General features: G+C 57.7%; 1 protein-coding gene across 1 annotated transcript in view; it reads right to left on the bottom strand.

Moving 5' to 3' along the window:
- The window catches only part of IL6R (interleukin 6 receptor), a 44,947-nt gene extending 27,253 nt beyond the window's left edge, over positions 1 to 17,694 (bottom strand). The window contains exons 1-3 of the mRNA XM_079761108.1: positions 17,303 to 17,694; positions 2,742 to 2,990; positions 1,708 to 1,831 (exon numbers count right to left, since the gene is read on the bottom strand). Of these exons, the coding sequence (XP_079617234.1) occupies positions 1,708 to 1,831; positions 2,742 to 2,990; positions 17,303 to 17,387 (458 nt within the window). The 5' untranslated portion in view covers positions 17,388 to 17,694. The remainder of the gene's footprint in view (positions 1 to 1,707; positions 1,832 to 2,741; positions 2,991 to 17,302) is intronic.
- Positions 17,695 to 21,671: the final 3,977 nt, after the last annotated feature.

The following is a 21,671-nucleotide window of genomic DNA, read 5'->3' as shown; positions in this document are numbered from 1 at the left end:
GTCTGGGTGACGGAGGATATCGGAGGTGAGTCAGACACTGGCCCACCTGGCCTGGAAGCCTGAGACTTCACCCGCGTCTGACATGCGTGGGCATGTGAGGCCACGGCAGCCGCTCGCCCCGCCGCGGGGGTGACGCATCACCCACCAACCTCCTGTTACGGGTTTGAACCCCAGGCCCAGAACAAGCTTCCGGGAAGCCCGCCCCAACCTCTCCAGTGTGAGCTAGAGCTTCCCTTACTCCCTGCTTCCCTCCCTCCATCCCACCCGGGCTGCCATCCCACCCGGCCGGCCCACAGCAGATGCCGAACTCCCAGCAGGAACCCTGGTGGAGCGAGTGGGTGAGCAAGCACAGCTGGGGAGGGTGTGGGTGTGCACAAAGCAGACACACAAAGCCTCCTCCCAGGCCTGTTCACCCCGGCAGCCCCGGGTCTGGGTCTGGGTCGGGCCTGAGTGGGTTCTGTGGTCCCCCAGGCTCTCAGTCTCCCTACCCCACTTCCTCACTTCAAGGCAGAGGCACCCGCCCCAGGAGGAGGATAGAAGTGCCTGAGGCTGCTGCCAGGAGGGTGTGAGCTAAAATCTGTCTCTCTCTCTCTCTCTCTCTCTCTCTCTCTCTCTCTCTCTGTCAAAATGCCAGCAACAAACACACAAAGTAGTCTAATAAACTTGCCACAGGCTGGTCTAGGCAGCTGACCCTGGAAACTGAATCACCCTGTTGGCTGAACTCCGTGTTCAGATTTTTTGATTCTCTGGTGACTGACAGCCCAAACTCAGATAGAAACACCTGGGCTGAGGGGCCCTTGGCTCTGGATGGAGACAGAGCAAACTGCAGAGGTGTGTCCATTTTCAGCATCTCCCCCTCCTCTACATCCCTGCCAGGACTCATCCCGCCTCCTAGAGCAAAGGGACACGACACCCCCTCCCCCCCGCCCCCCTCTCCCAGGCAGGTGTGACTTCCACGCCCCCCTCCAGCCCCCTCCTCGCCTATCACCACTTCCTCTGGTCTGCCATTGTCATGGAAAGCGCTCAGTAAGCTCTCTAGGTCAGGACACCTGGACACAACAATGAGCCGGCTCCCCTTCCCCTCCCAGCGCCATTTGCATCTTCAGAACAACGCCCCAGACCTTTGCGCCTTGAATAATGAATGTCAGACGACGGGGTTGGGTCCTAGCAGAGCTACCAGCAGGGTGACCTTACACAAGTAAATCAGTTTCTCGGAAAAGTCGGTTTCTCTATCTGTTCAAGAGAAAACTCACACCCACTTCCCGGGCCGGCTGTCGTAGTTGATAGGACAGGTATCCCAGCCCAGTTTCCTCTCTCGCTCCCTCCTCTTCATCCCGGCGGAATTACTTCCTAATGTTTTCTGACGATAACATTTTGGAATCACTGGCTGGCCAGTACCACTGGGCTCCTCTGAGAGCCCTCCGACCCCTCACCCAGGGTCTCAGTGAAGGATGAGCAGACAGCCCTGACCGGTGTGGCTCAGTGGATAGAGTGTTGGCCTGCGGACTCAAGGGTCCCGGGTTTGATTCCGGTCAAGGGCATGTACCTTGGTTGCGGGCACATCCCCAGTGGGGGGCGTACAAGAGGCAGCTGATTGATGTTTCTAACTCTCTATCCCTCTCCCTTCCTCTCTGTAAAAAAATCAATAAAATATATTTTTAAAAAAGGATGAGCAGACATACACACAGTCCAGACCAGGATACTTACAACTTCCTCACCAGCAGCACGGCCCTGGTGCGGGGGGACGGCTGGCTCCGCGGGCTCCACTCACAGACCACGTTGCTGACGGGGCTCTTCCGGGAGCAGGAGAGCGTCGGCTCTTCGGGAGGATCTGGAAGGCAGCACGCCAGGCAGAGGTGAGCTCGCCTCCCTGCCCTTCTCAGGGAGCCCCGGGCTGAGCCCTGCTCACCTCCCCACCCCAGCTCTGGCGCCAGCTGGGACCCAGGACGCCGCGGCCAAAGAGCCACACACACAACAGTGGCTGGGAAATTAAAGGACCTCAGAGCGGCGAAGGGAGACGCCCGGGGCTAACCTGTCTAAAGGGGAGAGAGAACAATCCCCAAAAGAGGGGCTTTGGGGTCACACAGGCCTCTGTGTGGTCTCAGGCAAGTCCCACCCTCTTTCTAGTTTCCTTCTCTAAAATGAAGTGATGATCAGTCATCACGACACTGCCTCCCCGCACAGGGTCCCCGGGACACCCAGGGAGACGGTGCCTCGGCACAGGCCGGGCGCACAGGGCACCTGGCTCCAGCACGTCTCTATAGAGACGGGAGGGAGCTGAGAACCTGCTGATTCTAACAATAAAGAGCGCTGGTGTGGGACGACGCAGGGTGTTCAGCATCGTATGTACACGTGTGAGCATACGCACACTCGCTCCCTCATTTAATCTTTGCACTGGCTCTGAGGGAAGGTAATGAAATTAACTTACTTTACCGAAGAGGAGACTGGGGAGCAGAGAAGTTAAGCGGCAAAGGAGGATTCACAGGCAGGCCAGGCCACCTTGCTCCACCCCCGCCCGCTCAAGCCCTCACTGCACAATAAGGCCAGCGGGACGGTGTCCCCACCAGCCAGCGGCACCCACCCAGCGGGAATTCCCGCCTCTCGCTGGCAGACATCGGTAGGCCTGTCCCCAGGATCCACGGGCCAAGGGAAAAACAAGAGTGGCCCGGGTCAGGCAGGGAACCTGGGATGCAGAGCCCTGGCAGGGAGCCGTCCCCGAGAGCCCTGCGGACACAACTCACCCTCCACCAGCAGGCGCACGGTTCCCACGGGGAGGCCGTCCCGGTAGCAGGAATAGTTCCCGGAGTCGCTGAGCCGCACGGATCTCAGGAGCAGCCTCCTTCCCAGCCCAGCCCATCGGTCGTGGCTCGAGACTGTCCCCTGATTCCCGAGCACCCAGTGGACCGTGCCGTTGTCTCCCGGTTTCCCGCCCGGACAGGTCAGGGTCACGTTGGCGCCGGGCCTGCTGGTCAGCACGTCGCTCTCCACCTCTGGGGAGAGAGAAGACACGCAGTAAATCCACAGCCAACGGAGGCACTTCATTCCTGATTGGGGGACGCCCCGAGAGGCTTCAATACTAACCATTTCCCACGTCCACCCGTGGTCCAGGCCTCCGCCCGGGTGATGGCAACAGCCTCCCCGTGGCCCCAGGCCCCAGCCGTGGCCCTCTCCACCCACCCCGCTGCCTCGGGGAGCCTTCGGGAGCCTCGATCCCACCTCCCCACTCTTTTGATTAGGAAACCCTTTGAGGGCCTGCCGCTGTTCACAGCATAGTGACCAAAATTAAAGGAACAAGTAAACTTTTTTGTTTTAGTACAGATTATATATTCACACTCGAAGATCTAAATTAGCCCAACCACCTTGGACTAATTTTTGTTGTTGTTAATCCTCACCCGAGGATATTTTTTCCATTGATTTCTAGAGAGAGAGGGAGGGAGGGAGGGAAGGAGGGAGGGAGGGAGGGAGGGAGGGAGGGAGGGAGGGAGGGAAACATCGATGGGAAAGAGACACATCAATTTGTTGCCTCCCACAGGCTCCCCGACCAGCCCTACGGGACCGGACCAAACCTGCAGCCCAAACACGTGCCCTTGACCTGGAACCAAACTCGAAACCCTTCGGTGTGTGGGCCGCCACTCTCTCCCTGAGCCACACCTGCCAGAGCCCACCCTGGACTGACTTATTAACCCATCTACTAAGTGAGTCCAACCAGCTGAGGGCGCTGGGGCCAGGGACTAGAGCCAGTTTCCCACGAAGCACCCTTGGTCCTTCACACCAAATGCACAGCCACTTCTTAGTGAGCAGCAGCAACAAATCTGGCCCGAGGTTCTGGAGCGGCCCCGCAGCTGCCTGAGCACCTGACCTCACCTCCCACCCTGCTCTTGGGCCTGGAGGAGGAGCACCAGTCTCTCTCAGACCTGCAGAGCCTTCTTGCTTGGGGGGGAATTTTTAACCTCACACCTGGCCGACTGTCCTTCCTCCCACCCCATCCGAGGTGGCTGTCAGAAAGGAGGGCCTGAGGCTCAGTGACTCCCAGAGGTTGATATTCCCAAAGCCAGGGCTGGCGGTGCAAACCGACCATCGGCCACAGTCCAGGGACCAGGGACATGGGCATCAGAGGGACAGAGACGGCGTCTCCTGGGCCTGGGCCCTGCCTGGTTACACAGGCTGCCTTCCAGCTGCCTTCTCACTTCACCACCCGAGGCTGCAGATTAACAAGCAGCACAATCACTGACCCTGAAGCACCCTCTGACTTCTGCACCCTCCAGCCTCCCCACCTACACACACAGTGTTCCGTTCTGGGGTTATTCTCCCTAGCATTTTTTTAAAATCCTCATCCGAGGGTATTTTTTCCCTTGATTTTCAGACAGAGTGGAAGGGAAGGGAAGGGGGGTGGGAGAAACATCAACATGAGAAAGAGATAGTGATTGGTTGTTTACCGCACACACACCCTGACCTGGGCCAGAGATTAGACCTGCACCGGAGGTCCAGGCCCTTGACTGGGAATCAAACCAGAGTCCCTTAGGTCAGTGGGCTGACGCTCTAACCGCTGAGCCAAACTGGCCAGGGCATCCCTCCCTGGCTTTGAAAATCAGACTCACTACTCACGCCATGTATTTTTACCCTTCGCTGTGTTTCTGTGGTTCATTTACATGAGGGGTCCTCAAACTTTTTAAACAGGGGGCCAGTTCACTGTCCCTCAGACCGTTGGAGGGCCGGACTATAGTTTAAAAAAAAACGATGAACAAATTCCTACGCACACTGCACATATCTTATTTTGAAGTAAAAAAACAAAACGGCAAAAACACCCGCATGTGGCCCGCCCGTTTGAGGACGCCTGATTTCCATGGAGCGCCAGTGTGTTTGTCTTCACCGCTGTGTAATATTCCACTGTGCGGCCACAGCAGATCCCCTCCCGTGGAGGGAGGTTTGAGTCATATCTCAACGCGTGTGGCTATCGACTTTCTCACATGTGGCTTTGGGTGCATTTTTCCGAGTTTCCCCGAGTTAGAATCGCTGGTCCTAGTGTGTGTGTGTGTGTGTGTGTGTGTGTGTGTATGTGTGTGTGACACATGTCCTTTTCCTTCATAACGGAATACACCGTCCAATGGATTTCAGCCCGAAAAGTGCCTGGTGGAGATACAGCTTGCCACTTTCGGTTCACACACTGATTCCCATCGGTGCCTGCATGAGGTTACGTTTAGAAGACACACCGACACTTCTAATCACTGTATTGATGTTCTCCCTTTTCCATTTTCACTTGATAAGGCAGCTGTAAGGATTAAACCCAACAGGGGCATTCAGCTCATGCACGAATTACCACCTCTGCAGGAATAGAGATGGAGACACTCCTGCCTGCTGGTGGGCGGCTCCGCGGCGGGGTGCGTGCCACGTCCCTCCACCAGCTGATGGGCAGACCTCAGAGCTCACAGGCAGCCGGGAGCACCAGAACAAAACGCGGGGCAGGTTGCATGAAGGTCCAAGGAGGGGCCGAGGACCACGGGCGGCTCATCCTTTCACTGGCACATTTCCCAGGGCACTGTCCTGGGCTACACACAGCTCCCCACCCCCAACCACAACCACGAGACCGCGGGCTCCTGCGGGCCCTCATCAGAGAGTTCAGTGGGTGCTTAATAAATGTTTGTTCCATGTCGGGCACCTAGATGGTCTCCACCTGGGCAGGGTCTCCACATTAAAACCAGCTGACTCATTGCCCTAGCCCAGGGGTCGGCAAACCGCGGCTCGCGAGCCACGTGCGGCTCTTTGGCCCCTGGAGTGTGGCTCTTCCACAAAATACCACGTGCGGGCGCGCACGTACAGTGCGATTGAAACTTCGTGGCCCATGCGCAGAAGTCGGTTTTCGGCCTGGGCGAGTCTATTTTGAAGAAGTGGTTCTAACGCCGAGCCACACTCAAGGGGCCAAAGAGCCGCATGTGGCTCGAGAGCCGCGGTTTGCCGTCCACGGCCCTAGCCGGTTTGGCTCAGTGGATAGAGCGTCAGCCTGCAGACCGAAGGGTCCCAGGTTCGATTCTGGTCAAGGGCACATGCCCAGGGTTGCAGGCTCGGTCCAACGTCCAGGAGGCAGCCAATCAATGATTCCCTCTCCTCATTGATGTTTCTCTCTCTCCCTTCCTCTCCCTTCCTCTCTGGAATCAATAAAAATGTATCTGAAAAAACACCCCACAGCTGGCACAGTGGCCTAGACGTGCCCCCTCTGGTTGTACCGTGGACAGGCCTCCACTGAGACCAGAGCGGCCAGCCTGCCCCAACCAGGAGGCGCGGGGGAAGCACTCCTCGGAGTCCGGAGCCAACGGGCGCTCTTTTCGCTTCTGCTTTGCCAGTTCCAGGAAGCGTGCGTCTCTGGCCACTTCCCTTACCCAGCGCCGAGGGAAGCTCTCGCCAGGTTTGGCGACCAGCCGAACAATAGCAGGGGCTGTCCTGTTCCTGCGCGCGCTAACAATGGCCAAACTATTTGGGCAACCCGGAGAAACAGCAAATAAGAAGCCTATTTTTCTCTTCCACAAAAGCAGAGCTGCGGGAGAAACATAATGGCCACTTCCTCTGCCAAGGAACTTGAGTAATCGTGTCCTTTAAAGCTGACTCACTTTTTTTTTTTTTTTAATGGGCGATGATTAATTATAAACCAGCCATGGGCAAGGGTTGCCCCCCCCCCCCCGCCCCTCTCCCCAATGGATCTCTGCTGGAGCCCGAGCGGCACTGTGCTCACTCAGCTCCTGGAAGCACGAGATCCAGGCTGGTCACAAACACGCGGAGCAAAGGCCACAAGGAAACCAACGCGCTCATGTCAGGGTGGGCGGTGCTGCCCCCTCCCCACCCGCCTACTCACCCCCCCCCCCCCATCTCTGAGTCAGGCCCCTGACGGCGGGTGGCCATGTCACAGGGGAGCCCACGGGCGTTTCTGTGAGGAGGAGGAGGGGTGTTCACAGAATGCCATCCTGTATCTCTGCCCACCTCTCCAAAGGATGAGGCCAGAAGATGTCTTTCTTTTCATCTTTCTGTAGTTTTTGAATTTTCTATACGTTGTTTGTATTACTCTTAATATATTATATATATTTTTTAAAGGTTACATAGCCAGGTCTGTCCAAGTTATTCTGTCTAGGGGAGAGGGCAGAGAGTGGAGGGTGGAGGGTGGAGGGCGGGGACGGAGGTGGGACACAGCACGATGGGCACCAGGGAATAGGGGGGGGCGGTGAGGGTGGATTTTTCTGAGCACCTTCCCAGCCAGAAAGTAGTCTCTCTCTCTCTCTCTCACACACACACACACACACACACACACACACACACACACACTCTCACACACCCTCGCAGCATCAGCGCTTCTGGCCGGATCCCCTGGTGCACAGAAGGTCACCATTCCTCCCCATCTGCCGCTGTTTGTTCCCTGGAATCTGCCAGAGCCCTCCCAAAATAGGCCCCACTAACAGAGCAGGGACACAGCGGGACACAGGTGAGGGGCGTGCTCCTGAGAGCACCCCTCCTGCTCCTCACCCGTGTGCCCAGCCTCGCTCACACGCCCGGCCTGGGCAGCAGGGGCGCGGCGGGGAGGGGCTGGCCCTGCACGGCCTGACATTTAGCGAAGAGCACACCGTTGAGCATTCGTGCTTGAGCAGTTCGCTGCTCGGTCTTCTAAGGCCAGGGTTGCAAGCCTGTGCCTGTCTCAAGAATTCAAGATTTTATGTACACTCATCGTGTATGTACAGGGCCCAAAATCCCCAATCCGGGAGAGAGAACCGACAGTTACTGAACATCTACAACACACCGACACACCTCTCCTCCTTTTCCCTGTCATGGTCTCGTCCATCCTGCACAAAACTCCACGGAGAACTTAAAACCACCTATAATACAGGCCACCCTGAGATAAATGCTCCCGACATACCGAGGGCGTCAGGAGGGTGAAATCATTCAAAAGGGGTGGGGAGGGGAGCCGTCGGGATCCAAGGGCAGGGATCTTGGAGTTGGGCCTTGAGTTGGGAGTTGGAGAAACAGAGCCACGGGGAATGGCTTTCTGTGAAGAGGGAACAGCCAAGGGACGTGAGAACCCAGGGAGGGCGAGTACCTGGTATTCTCCACGGGATGACATTCCCCAGCGGGTACAGTCTTGTCTTGATTTGTTATTTAATATAAACTACACCTCTGAACGCGGGAGGCAGATGGGCAGAGAGGAAACAGCCCGGTGCTGTCCGAAGACCCGGGTTCTATTCCCGGTCCGGTCGGTGACTCGGGCAGCCCTGGGGGCGTCACAGCCCCATTCGCCTGCTCCGTGAGAGATGATCGAAGCTCCCTGCTGCCCCCATTCCTGCAGTCTAGCATCTTACCACGCAGAGCATTCGCTCCCAGAGGGCAGGAAGGGGTGTGTGTGTGTGTGTGTGTGTGTGTTTATCTCGGACAACAGCCCCGCCTGAAGACACATAATTAGTCTGTGGATTTATTCTTCTTATAGTTGATGACTTTTGGAGAGGAATGACAGCCAGGTCACCCCACTGCCCTCGGACACATGTTCCTCCTCTCCCTGGAGAGTAGCCGGAGAGAGGAATCCCCACACCCTCCCTCGCCTCCCGTTCTCTGAGGGGAGGAGGGTTTAGGTCCTCATCACCCCTGGCAACCTATCCCACACCCCGGCCTGGAGCCACATAACCCCACTCCCTGCGACACCTCTCAAAGGGGGGGCCCAGCCCTGCGAGTGCGGGTCTTCCTCATTCCGGACCTAAGCCAGGTTGTTGTTTTTCTACTTTTTCCCCTCTCCAAGGTAACGTGCAATGCCCATAACTGGAGAAAAACATGCACACGGAGACGTATTTCTCAACTCTCTCACGGCTTGTTGCTGCTCCTGACAGCAAAAACAAGTTCAGCTCCCCGGCCCAATTATGTAAGCCGCGAAGCAGCTGCCAGCAGCCGCTGGGGACACAGGCTTAGCACACGCCTGCTGCTCCCACTGCCCTGGTTTCTGAGCGGAGACGCAGGTCCCGCCGGCCAGCTGGGCAGCTGGCAGCGCGGCGGGCCCCCCAGCCTCTCCGGGTGCAGGGACACGGGACGGCAGAAGAGGTCACAGGGAATGCAAGGCCCTGTCTCGGCGACAAAGGGGGGGGCTGTTGAGAATCCCCGGGAAGCGAGTGCAGAATTTGGTCCCACAGGGCCTGGGGCCTCGGACAAGTTCCCAGGGTTCATCCCCTCTCCCTGCCTCCCCATCTAAGGGCTGACACCAACCTCCTGGCTTCCGATGTAATAATCATCATAACAATCATTACCGCTCATTAGCACTTAGTACCACGCGCCCTTGCTTTCCCTAAGAGCTCCCCACCCCGCACACAACCCTGCTGAGGGAGGCTTGGCCCCAGGCCACTGGTGAGTCGAGGAAGTTCGGAGACGTTAAGGAACTTGCCCACCGTCACACCCCTAGTGACAGAGGGAGTCCGCATGGGCTTCAGGTGAGTCTGGCCCCAGCCTCTCTCTCTGGGGGGGCAGGTGTTGCCCTATGTCCCGCCCTCAGGTGCCCTTTCTGGGCTATCCACCACCCTATCTATCTCTCTCCCTGTCTTCCAATTTCCTCTCTTCTGCCTGCTCTTCTCACTCCTGTCCACCCTCCACAGAGGCCAGGGGAAGAGAGGCTGGGCTGAGGGTATGTGGAAAGGGGTGGGAGGTTGCGGGGGAGGGACTCTAGCCCTGCCATCTGAGTCGTATCTGGAGAGGCCTCTGACCGGGAGCCAGGGGCCTAGCACCCTTGACCTTTCTCCCCCTACCCTACCTTCAGCAGCAACACTCAAAGGGCTAGTTCGTTTCAAAGTGCCCCCACCGCTGACTCTCACCAGCTCACCCCTTCCCTTCCCCCCCAAGTCCCCAGAACGCCTTCCTCTGCCTTTAGGGAGAGGCCAGCCCTCAGGGTCTACGCTGTGCCCCCCCCCCCCCATGTTCAGTAACTCAGCTCCCGCCCCACGCCCGCCTCAGCCCCTCTCCTCGGATTGCTGCTCCTGCTGGCAGCCCCGCCGCTCCTCTCCCTCGGGCGTGTTTGCGCTTCTGTGGCTGCTTGTATTTGCCTTGTAGCTGGTGGTGTCGGTATTTACCCTGGCAGCCTCTCCTCGCCTCCCGACCACGGCCTGTGTGCTACTTGGAGCAGGGAGCGTGGAGGCTCTTCTGGACCCACAGAAAGGTAATGCTGGCCGCCGCCTCGGACACCAGCAGGTACCGACTCCTCAGGAGAAAACATTGGCTCCTCCCTCCTCCTCCGGCAACATCAGAGATCAGCTGGCTCCGGCCCAGAAGGTCTGGCCTGGATCACCTCTCAGAGATTATAAACTAATTAGAGGAAAAGATATCTGAGGAGGGCAAACAACCCAACCCCGTCACCCCCACCAAGCCCCAGGAAGCACATGAGAAATGGAGACAGCAAAGCGGGACGGAGCAGGGTGTGAAGCAGGGCACAGAGGGCCCGGCCCGGCGGCTCCGTTGGCTGAGCATTGTCCTTGCACCAAACCTTGTGGGTCCGATCCCCCCCATCAGGGTACATGCCTAGGTTGCAGGTTTGATCCCCGTCAGGAGCATACAGGAGGCAACTGATTAATGTTTCTCGCTCACATCGATGTTTCTCTCTCTCCCCCCCCCCCACCCTTCCTCTCTCAAAAATCAATAAAAATAAAAAGAAGAAGAGCAGGGTGCCTACACATGGACACACACAGGACTGGGGTCCAGAGAGGGGCTGGCTCACAGAGCGCGTGCTGAGCGAAGGGTCACTCTTCTAAGGCTGTAAGGGGCCTTCAGAGAGATTAAAGGCCCTGGCTGGGTGGTTCCGCTGGTTAGAGCATCATCCGGATATGCCAAGGGTGTGGGTTCAATCCCTGGTCAGGGCATATACAACTGACTCAACAGTGAAATGAGGCCAAGCCTCCCTACGTAAATGAAACAACAAATCAATGTCTCCCCTTCCTTTCTCTCTAAAAATCAATCAAATCAATCAATAAGAATATATAAGGAAGTCCTTTATAAAAAAGAAAAAGGATGATTCAGATCAACCTGCCCATTTTGACAGCCGAGGAGAACCAGGGCCCAGTCACGGAGCCAGTGTGTCATGTAGCGGGGTTGGAACCCTGGGCCCTGGGCCTCAGTCATGTCTGCCCCATGGCCCATGACCTTCACAAAGGGGCCTGTCTTCCCATCTCTGAATTTGGCCTCGGAGTCTACCCGAGAGCCTGACCCACATGAGGGTTTTTGTGTTTGTGGAGGAGGGTTAGGGAGAGGAAAGAAGGGACCTGATCTATGCCCCACATCCCATCCCAAACCACACCCACCACCTCTCCCACTCCTGCAGATGCGAGGAAGCAGAGCTAGAGACTTAAGAAGTCACACGTGGAGGTGCGGGAGGGACAACAACGCTCCTGATTTTCCTCCCATCACTGGGCTCGCCTGCTCAGTCTGCGCCTCCGCTTCCAGCCTGAGAAGGCTGGGGTGCCCCAGGGCCCAGCCCAGGGGCCTCTCCTCTCCTCCATCTACACTCTTGCTCTAGATTACCTTAACCATTCTCATCGGCCGCCAGGTGACTCCCAAATTCATACCTCAAGCTCAGACCTCACTCCCAAACTCCAGACTCCTGTATCCAACTCCTCAGCATCTTCTGGTTTCCTTTGTTCCCTTCTTTCTTTTAAATACATTTTTATTGATTTCAGAGAGGAAGGGAGAGGGAGAGAATCGTTGATTGGCTGCCTCCTGCACACCCCACACTGGGGATCAAGCCCGCAACCTGGGCATGTGCCCTGACTGGGAATCAAACTGTGACCTCCTGGTTCATAGGTCAAAGCTCAACCACTGAGCCATGCCAGCCGGGCAGTCCTGGTTTTCTAATAGACGCCTCAGCTACAACATGTACAAAACTGACCTCTGCTCTTTCCCGCCAACGAAACCTGCTTGTCCTATAGCTTCCCCCAAGTATGCAATGGCTCTAACACCCCCTCACACAGGGGAGGTTCTGGGAAGAGTAAATGAGATCACGGAGGCAAAGAGCCTAGCGTAGTTCCCTGTATACAGCTGGCATTCAATATGGTAACAGATAGTCACCATCGCGTAGAGAGGGGTATAGAGAGGGAAGACCTAAGGATGCTTTCCGGGAAAGGAAGCTGGGAGGTGGAGGGGAAAGGAGAACAGGTGCTAGGAGACCTCCTGGGGTCTCGGGGGCACACCCCTAAGGCTACAGCCGCAGGGCTGGGCGGGCCGGGGCAGGGCAGGGAGGAGCAGGGGGGAGCAGGGGTGCTGAGGTGCAGCTAAAAGTCGAGACTGAACCCAGGACCGTGCAGAAGTTCCTGACTCTGCCAGAGACTTGGGACCTCTTTGGACCCCCAAGGGCCAGAGAAGAGAGTCAAACACACAGATTGACGACCCACAAGAAACACACACACACACACACACACACACACACACACACACACCCACACACGGCCTTCACCAGACAGAGAGAAAAGCTTTTCTTTGCTGCTCCCCCTGGCCACGCCAGCCCTCAAGGATTCTCTCCTAAAGACGGTGCCTCCAGGACAGTTAATGAGCCAACATTTAGCCCTTCCCTCTCCAGCTGGAGTCCAAGGGGCCCATCACTGAGGCCCGGTCTCCCCAGAGACAACCGTCAGCGCCACCAGAGCAGAGGCATCCGTGCCCCATGGAGCCCTCTGCTCCCCATGGAGCCCTCTGCTCTGGAACCTAGCAGGCCCCCGGGTCGTGCCAGGGTGTTACAGAGGAGGCAGGAATTTTCCTGCCCAAGATGGGAGGGACAAGGCGTCCTAAATTAAACCACAGCGGCTGGGGGGGGGAGGGGGGCAGGAAGAGACCATCGAAGTTAATCAGTTATCAAGTACAGGCGGCTCGCACTCCAGAGCGTGTGCTGGAACAGTGAGCTAACTTTCAGGTGGCTATCTTCACGTTCATCTAAAGAAAATAGCCAGGCGCCACCCACCCCAGGCACCTCTGTTCTCGCTCAGGCAAGAACGTTCCGGACCGCTGCCCGCCACCAACCCAAAGGAGCAGATCCTTCTCCTGGTGGACTCTGCACCCATCTCAGAACTCGCCCCGCTCCACCTCCCCGCCCTCTTGATCGATAGCCAGTGCCAATTCTTTCCACACAGCTCCACCATCTTCTTCCCCCCCACAGACATGATGTCTGCAGGCACCGGGGACGCAGGCCGGCAGACCGCGCTCCCGCCAGCCCCGCCGCTGTGGTTTAGACTCCATGCCCAGGACCTGGCCCTTTCCTGGCGAGCCTCCGGCTCAATCAACACTTCCTTTCAGAAAAGCTTTGTCTGAGAGGAGTATAATCCCTAAACATGTTCACATTTCCTTCAGGCCTTCATTCAAATATCATGTTCTCGGTGAGAACACCCCGGGCCCCCCTTGGAAAAGATCAATTCCACTTGCCCAGTCCTCAACATGAGCGCACGGTTCCTCCCTCTCTCCCCGGCGTTATTTTTCCTCCTTCGCATCCGTCACAATCACACCACACCTGTAACTTACATCCCCACGCAAATGAAGCTCCAAGGAGCCAGGGATGTCTGTCTGTTTTGCTCGCTGCTGTGTATCTATAGCTCTTAGCATAGTGCCCGGGACACAAGAGGAGCTGAAACTATTTTTTCCAATGAATGAACTACCAGCTACACTTACTTAAGCACTTGCTCTGCGCCAGAGACTTTTTTTTATACAATCTAGCTCATTTTCATCTTCATAACCACCCCGAAAGGTAGGGTAATTATTTACGTTTTCTAGATGGGGACAGGGAGTCTCTGAGCGGGAAGATCCCTCACCCACGCTCAACATCACTTCTACCTGGCAGGGCTGGGGAGGGAGATCTGTCTGACTCCAAAGCCTTAGCCATTACCTGTACACGACGAGCTGTGTTCAGGTGGAGGGTCAAAGAAGGACCAGAGAGGGATAAAGGAAGACGCAACAGAAAACCTCTGGAAGTTCTATTGGACCAGGACTGTCCAGTAGAACTCTCTGTGGTAACAGAAATTCTATCTATTCTGACCAATTCGGAGGCCACTGGTCACATGTGCTATTGAGCGCTTGAAACGTAGTGAATGCAACTAAGGAACTACACTTTTCATTTGACTTCATTTTAATTAATTTAAAAAAATTTTTTTAATCCTCACCCAAGGATATTTTTCCATTGATTTTTAGGGAGAGTGGAAGAGAGAGGGAAAGACCAAGAGAAGCATCGATGTGAGAGAAACACATCAATTGGTTGCCTCCTGCACGCGCCCCAACCAGAGCCCGGGCGGGGAGGAGCCTGCAACCAAGGTACATGCCCTTGACCAGAATCGAACCCAGGACCCTTTGGTCCACAGGCCGACACTCTATCCGCTGAGCCAAACCGTCCAGGGCTGCGTTAATTTAAATTGATAGAGCCACACTTAGAGAGCCGAGTTGCAGCCTGTAAGACTGGCTGGAAAAGCCCAGATGTGTGACAAGAATGCTCTCACTCCCAGGGTTGGTGGCCTGCAGGCCTGGGGAGACAGGGGGAGAGGGGAGGGGTGCATATTTACAGCTGAGAGAACCCAGGCCACTTTGTGTAATCCTCCCAAACAGCCTCGGAGGGAGGATTTGTTTACCCAGCCCCGGGATGAGGTAACACAGTCGGGGTCAATAGGCCTGCTTCTTGGGGCCCTGGTCCCCAGTCAGAGGAGCTTCCTCTCTCCACCGCCACCCCGACAGTTTGTCTTTGGGTAGCTGGTGCTGAGCAGGACGCCCGGAGAGCTGGGCTGCCTCGGTCCCTTTCAGGGACCTACACCTGACCACGCTCACGCTCCTTACGTGTGGCGTCGGGGTGGCTGACCGCACACGCACACAGCCCCTCCTTCCACGGACTCAATACCTGTTTGTCGCAATGAATAAACAAGGTCGGAGCCAAAGCAGGAAAAGATCCCTGGGGGAGGGCCTTCGCTCAGTTCCTCAACCACACCGATCGCCAGTCACCCTCAAACGTGCCAATCACAAGGGATTTTTGTTGAAAAGGACATTTCCCAAGACTCACTCCCTGGTATTTCTCTTGGGTAAATCTGGAGCCAAGAACCATTTCTGTCAAGCCCCCACCCTGCACACACACGCACACACACACACACACACACACACACACACAACAATTCGGATGCAACTAGACCCAGAACCACCCTTTTGAGAAACACCGATAAGGTCGGGCGAGGAAAGCGGGTAGACGTTTGGGGCAGGAAGAAATTACCATAAAGGGAAGTGCAGAAGTGGAGACAGGACCTTGAGCAACAGAGGTGTATGTTCTGGGTGCTCTGGCCCTGGAGAAGGCCAAAGGGGAACCTGGGTCTCCTGTGTCCAGGCCTTCCACACCCCACAGCTCAGCCCAGCGCGTCCCACCCGAGCGCCAGGACCAGCCGGCAGCTGCTGATCCCCAGGGAAACAGGCCTCCTGGCTATGGAGAGCCCGCAGTCCGGGAAGCCAGTGGATTTCCCCTCCAAGCCCATTCCGGCCACTGCTACCCCTCGGCCCCTCACTTCTCCAAAGCGAGAGACACCTCAGTCATTTGCTCCAGACTTCCTGTACAAGGTCTTTATTTTTACTCTCAAGCCTGTGGGCTGAGGGTGTGTGGGTGTGGGAGGGGAGCTGGGTATTTTCTACATCTCTGTATTTTCCTCCTGAACTGGGAGGGCTTTCACTTCCTCCCTAAACTCTCGGTTCTGCCTTGAATTCACAGGCGGTCCAGGCCGTGAGGACCACCTTGCCCGTCCCTCCCGAGCACCAGGGAAATGGAGAACTGACGGGCAGCTGGCTGCCTCCGCGGTCCCTGGCGCTCTGTGGTCACTGAGGAGTGAAGGGAAGCCTTCACTGCAGCGGTCACCTCCCCGGGCAGGTGCCCGGCTGCGGTGTGAGGAGGCAGGGGAGCTTGGCTCCCTCCCGACAGCTGCCTCAGCCCTGCCTTGCATCCCTCTGACACCGTGGTGGGCAAGCCCAGACCTCCACTTCCCTGCCGTGGCCTCTTGCTTCTGCTCCAGCACTCAGCCAGCCAGGGGTGACTCTCAGCCTGCCCCCAACCACCCCTCCCCCCAGCTCTTCCTGCTGGGCTAGTTCTACATTTGGGAATCTTGGGGATCTACCGCACTGGGAGCTCAGGGACATGGCGGGGGGGTGGGGGGGTGGCCTCCACCCAAAGGTCCTGGCAACTTCCCATCTCAACCTCTCTGAACCTCAGTCTCCTCTTCGGAACAAAGTGTGCTGAGATCCAGCGGAGGGTCAGAAAACGTGCCTAAGGCACAGGAGGCCTCCATCCACAGTGCCCTGCTCCGTAGGCACGCGTTGTAAGCGTGTGCTGAGCAAAGGAATCCTTTCCTGGTACACCTCCCAGCACAGGAACACAGCCCTGCAGAAAGCCGAGAGCTGCAGGCACACGGGGCTCCGGCCCCAGGCATTATCTCCCCGCAGGAGACAGCAGCTGCCCGCTGGGTGTTCCGCTCTGTCTTCAAAGAAGCCCTCAGACCCGAAAATAAAGCTCTGGAGAAGCAGTGACCCAGCTGGACTAGAGAGACTAGGCATGCGACTGGGCACGCTGCCAGGGGCAGATTACAGTCAACAGGAGCAAAAGTGCCCCCTGCCCTCTGCCTCCCTCGGAGTCCCGGGTGTGCCAGCCCCCAAGACGCCCCAATTCCTGGCCCTCCTCCCCACTGAGGTCGAACTCCCGGGGCTGGACACAGCGTGCAGAGCCGGAGTCTGCTGAAGCCTGTGCACGCACCCAGCAGGTCGTGACTCAGCGCCCATGAAGGCAGTCCCTTCACAGGCAGGACACTGTCATCCACACACACAGCCGGGGGGGCTGAGGGGGGGCCGGGCCAGGTGCGCCCCCAAAGCTGAGGGTTAGAGGGGCGCCCTCGGCGGGAGCTCCGCCGGCTGGGGTCTCTGCCCTCAGTCACAGGGACGCAGCTGTGTAAAGCCTCCTGGGAACACTGGGGAAGGGGGGGGGGTGGGGGACCCGAGAATCGAGGTTCTGGGAACACACCAAGCCCTGCGCTGAGGCGGCACAGCGCTCCCCGCCACGGAGCCGTCGCCGGGAGAGCGCGGCTCCGGAGACACAGGGCGCAGCGGGGACACGGGCGCCCCCGCCCGCGACGGAACAGCTGGGTCCCTGGGAGCCCGCACCTTGTGCCCGCGGGGACCTAAACCAGCCACAGAAAAGGGCCGCCATCACCCCTCCTTCCCTCCCTCCGGCCGTCCCCCCACCACCCCCACCTGCGGTGACCACAGCGGTTTCCCCCATCCGCCAGCTGGCCCAGCACTCCAGGTGCGCGCGAGCCCTTACCCGGCGCGGAGCAGCGCCCCGGGGCCGCCGCAGCCCCCGGCGCGGCCAGCAGGGCGGCGAGCAGCGCGCAGCGGACGGCCAGCATGCTTCCTCCTCCTCTAGCGGCCCTTCGCCATCGTCCCTAAGAGGCCGCGGGCGGGCGGGACGCGGGCGGGACCCGGGAGGGCGGGGCGCGCGGGCGGGCGGGCTCAGGCCCGGCGGGCAGCCCGCATCCCCCGACGGGCGCGCTCTGGACACTCCGGGCGAGTCCCGTGGCCCCACGCGGCGCCGGGCTTGGCTCCTTCGGGCCGCGCTCCGCGTCCGTGCGACTTCCCACTGGCACGTGACTCAGAGCCGCTGACAGTCCCGGCAACGCAGGAAAACATTTGAGGAACTCGCGCTGGGCGTCCCCGGGCCGCCCCAGGGTGCTGTTACGAAAGCCCGAGCCGGTGGCGCAACAGCCCCGCGACCCGGCTGACCGCGGGCTTCCTGCCGGGGCGCCGCACCTGAGCCGCGCGCGGGCCCGGAGACCCCGAGCCGGGCGGGGGCGCGCTGGGCCGGGCCCCTCCTTCCGGTTCTAGGGACGTCGCCGCCACTCGCCGGATTTGATTTTTGGTTTCGTGAACGGGGTTGTGCTGTGAAAGGCGCACCTGGGATCCGTGGAGGAGGCGAGGTGCCTCCCCCCGCTACTGGGAAGCCGTGGTCCAGCCCGGCTGCCCCGGAATCACCGGGAGGGAGAGCCCTCCAAACCACCGCCTCTGAGCCTCAGCCCCAGACTCTGATGGAGTGGATCTGGGGGAGGCTCGGGCACCGAAAGACGCGGGGCTGGGAAAGCGCATTCCCCGAGCCGGCCGGTGCCCCGCAGGCTGCAGCGCCGCGGAGAGGGGCCCGGGAGGCACGGGGAGACCTCGCTCCGCCCAGGCCTCCGCCTGCTGTGACTGCTCTTCAGAGTGTCTTGGGTTTTATTTCAGCATCTGTCGGAAAGAATTTTTTTTTGCAGTCTATGCTCAGGAGATGGCATGGGTGCACCTGGCAAAGGGTCACGGGGGCTCAATAGGTGTCAGAACCTGCTTATCCACCCTCCTGGTGGGAGGAATAGCAGTTGGTACTGGCTTTCAGGAGCCACTGTGAAGACCTTTGGAAAGGGCCCGCGAAGGTTGCCCAGGGTCCTGAAGCCGAGAGGGTGGCCTCAGAGCTCATGGTGAAGGGAAGAAAAGTGCTGAAATAAGGTCTAGTCTGAGAAGCTTCTGGACCAGCAGCTGCTAATTACAATGGGCTCATCCACTCGGACTTCAGGCTGACCCTACCCAGGACCAAGGTTTCGGGGCAGCTGGAACGGGCATGGCCTGGAGGGGCCCCCAAGTGGACAGGACCTGGCAAGAAGGAACAGAGCTCCTGCCTGGCCGGTGTGGCTCAGGGGTTGAGCATTGACCAGTGAGCCAGGAGGTCACGGTTCAGTTCCCAGTCAGGGCACATGCCCGTGTTTTGAGTTCCATCTCCAGTGTGGGGCGTGCAGGAGGCAGCCGATCCATGATTCTCTCTCATCATTGATGTGTCTGTCTCTCGCTCCCTCTCCCTTCCTCTCTGAAATCAATAAAAATATATTTTTTTTTAAAAAGGAAGGGACAGAGCTCCTGAAAGGCGGCTCTCCGCGTGCATGTGGCCTGTCTATGGGAACCGCCCATCAGCAGTGCCAGGCAGAACCAGCCACATGCCCCGACCCATCCGAGATGGAGTCTGATTGGGGAGGAATTGCTTCAACCACACCCACAGCCCGGGAAAGAAAGGCATGTTGGGGGCAGGCAGATCTCCTGGCCACCTGCCCTCTGGGCAGGAAGGTGGTTCCCACTGTGGTTGCCCCGTCCCCTGTTTGTGGGAAATGCAGACCTGAAAATAATCCTAGGACCACAAGCCGCCGGCCCGAAACCAGAGGCTGCAGGAAGCCTTCTGCTCAGAGAGGAGGGCTTGAAAGATGGGTGTTGAAGCCCAAGTCTTAGACCCCAGTAAAGTGGGCCTCCCCCTCTCTCATCCAGGTGGGGTGACTGTGTTCTGGAGTCAGACAGATCAAGTTCCCATCCCAGCTCTGCCACTTGCTGGCGGTGTGACTTGGGCACGTTATTTAAACTCTCTGAGCCTCTATTGCCCGATTTTTAAAAATATATTTTATTGATTTTTTTCTTCTTATTTTTTTTTACAGAGAGGAAGGGAGAGGGGTAGAGAGTTAGAAACATCCATGACAGAGAAACATCGATCAGCTGCCTCCTGCACACCCCCTACTGGGGATGTGCCCGCGACCAAGGTACATGCCCTTGACCGGAATCGAACCTGGCACCCTTCAGTCCCCAGTATTGCCCGGATTTTTGAAAAATATTTTTGTATTGATTTCAGAGAGGAAGGGAGAGGGAAAGATAGAAGCATCGATGATGAGAGAGAATCATTGATCAGCTGCCTCCCGCATGCCCCTACCCAGGGTATCCGAGCCAGCAACCTGGACATGTGCCCTGACCGGGAATCAAACCCTGAGCTCCTGGTTCATAGGTCGATGCTCAACCACTGAGCCATGCCAGCCGGGCTCTATTGCTCAATTTTGTAATATGAGAGCAGCAATATGCAAATGATTGATGTTATGGTTCCCATGAAAAGATCTGGCCCATCTTCTTTGTTCTACATCTCTATGCTTTGAATATAATTACGTTTCTATTATTTATGGCTTCTCACCTCCATGCCTATGTTTCAAGCTATTCCCTCTGCCAGAAATCCCCTTGTTTGTCCTATACCCTCCTCACACTTAAGACTCAGCTGGGATGGCTTCTCCAGGAAGATGCCCGTCTCATCCCTACCTCACTGGAACCCTACCGCTCATCCACAAGGTCAGATGAGGTGGCTGGGCCCTGTGCCCCCTCAGAACCCCCTCCTGACCTTGTTCACCACCCTGTCTTCCCTGCCACACCATCAAGTCCATCTCTGCCCCCACTGCTGAGCGGGGCCTGGCCCAGAGCGAGGGCCTTTGTCTGGGAGACGTGACCTCCCTGGGGTAGTCCGAGCAAGGTCTCTCTGACCTCCATCCAAGGCCACTTGAACTCAACACTCAGGGGAGTTTCAAAATTCATGAGGCCACATTCCGGTGTTCATGATGGAAAGCACTGATCAGGGAGAGAAGCCAACATACCTGTACGGTGCGGCCTGACCTGCTTGCATCCTGGGGTCACCAGGGCTCTCGTCCGGCTTCTCGACTCAGAAAGGCGAGAAGATTCGGGCCTGTCTCGATTTGTCTAGAGCCCCAAGATGGGAACAGGGAGGGCGAGTCACCAGCAAACAGAACTGAGAACCAACCAGACTCGGCTGGGGATTCGGGCCCCCGCAGGGGAAGGAACAGTGAGGACTTCCAGGGGGCCCCTCTGCCCGGAACCGTGCTGCTGACGAAGCGCTTTCAGACACGATCTCCTTTGAACTCCTTAACCCCGAGGCTGGGAGATTTCGGCTCCCATTTTCAGATAAGGGCACTGGGCCCCAGAGAAGTAGAGCGACGTGTCCGAGATTGCACAACTGGTCAGCGGCAGCTCTAGCGTGAGGGCTGGCTCCTGGGCCAGAACCCGCACTGGGGGAGGGTGCGGTGGACACAGGACCAAGGACAGCCATCTGCCCCATTACGGGGGGCCGGGAGGGGAGGGGAGAGGAGCAGAACCTGCCATTCCTGTCGCCCCCTTCTTGGGCCTCAAGGTCGCTCTCCCTTCAACCCGTGTGTGTTCCTGCAGTTGCCTTCGGCCACCCCTAGAGGGGGCAGCTCGGGACCCGCTCAGCTCCTATCAGTTCCTTCCCAGCAAGCAAGTCCTCTTCCACCTTTGACCTGAAGAGATTAAGCTTCTTCAAGTTTGCCACAGTCAGAGGGTCAACTTGGAGGCCCTGGAATTAATTCGTAGATTGCTGTGAACCCAAAAGGTACTTATTTATCATCTGCTGCTCCTCCCTCCAGCCTCAAAAGGTGATTTGCCAAAGATGACAACTGACAGGAAGTCAAGATCCCAGATAGCCTGACTCAAAAGAGTGATTCCTTTTCAATTCCTACCCTGCGCCCACCCTCAGGCGTGGGCTGATGGGTGATTGTTTTAAAATCTCAGCTAGGAGATGTTAAAACAATGCCCTTTGTTGCAAAGATAATCCTAAGAAGTGCATGGGGGTGGACTGCCCTGTAGATCTCTCCCCTGGCCTCGGGCCCTGACTTATCAATAATGACTGGAAGGTGCTCTTTATTCCCTGAACCCTTCCCCCTCCCCTTTCTCCACAGCCCAAGAGGAGGTAGACAGACTGCGGCCCAACGGAGGTATAATAAGGGTGCCCCTCTGATGGGCAGAACTCAGTGGCCTAGACCACTGACACCCCCTCAGAATCA

The sequence above is a fragment of the Cnephaeus nilssonii genome, assembly GCF_951640355.1.
Source record: "Cnephaeus nilssonii genome assembly, chromosome: 21".
NCBI classification, from domain to species: Eukaryota; Metazoa; Chordata; class Mammalia; order Chiroptera; family Vespertilionidae; genus Cnephaeus; species Cnephaeus nilssonii.
Note: the sequence above shows the minus strand (reverse complement) of the source record. Positions and strands in the feature narration are given on the sequence as shown.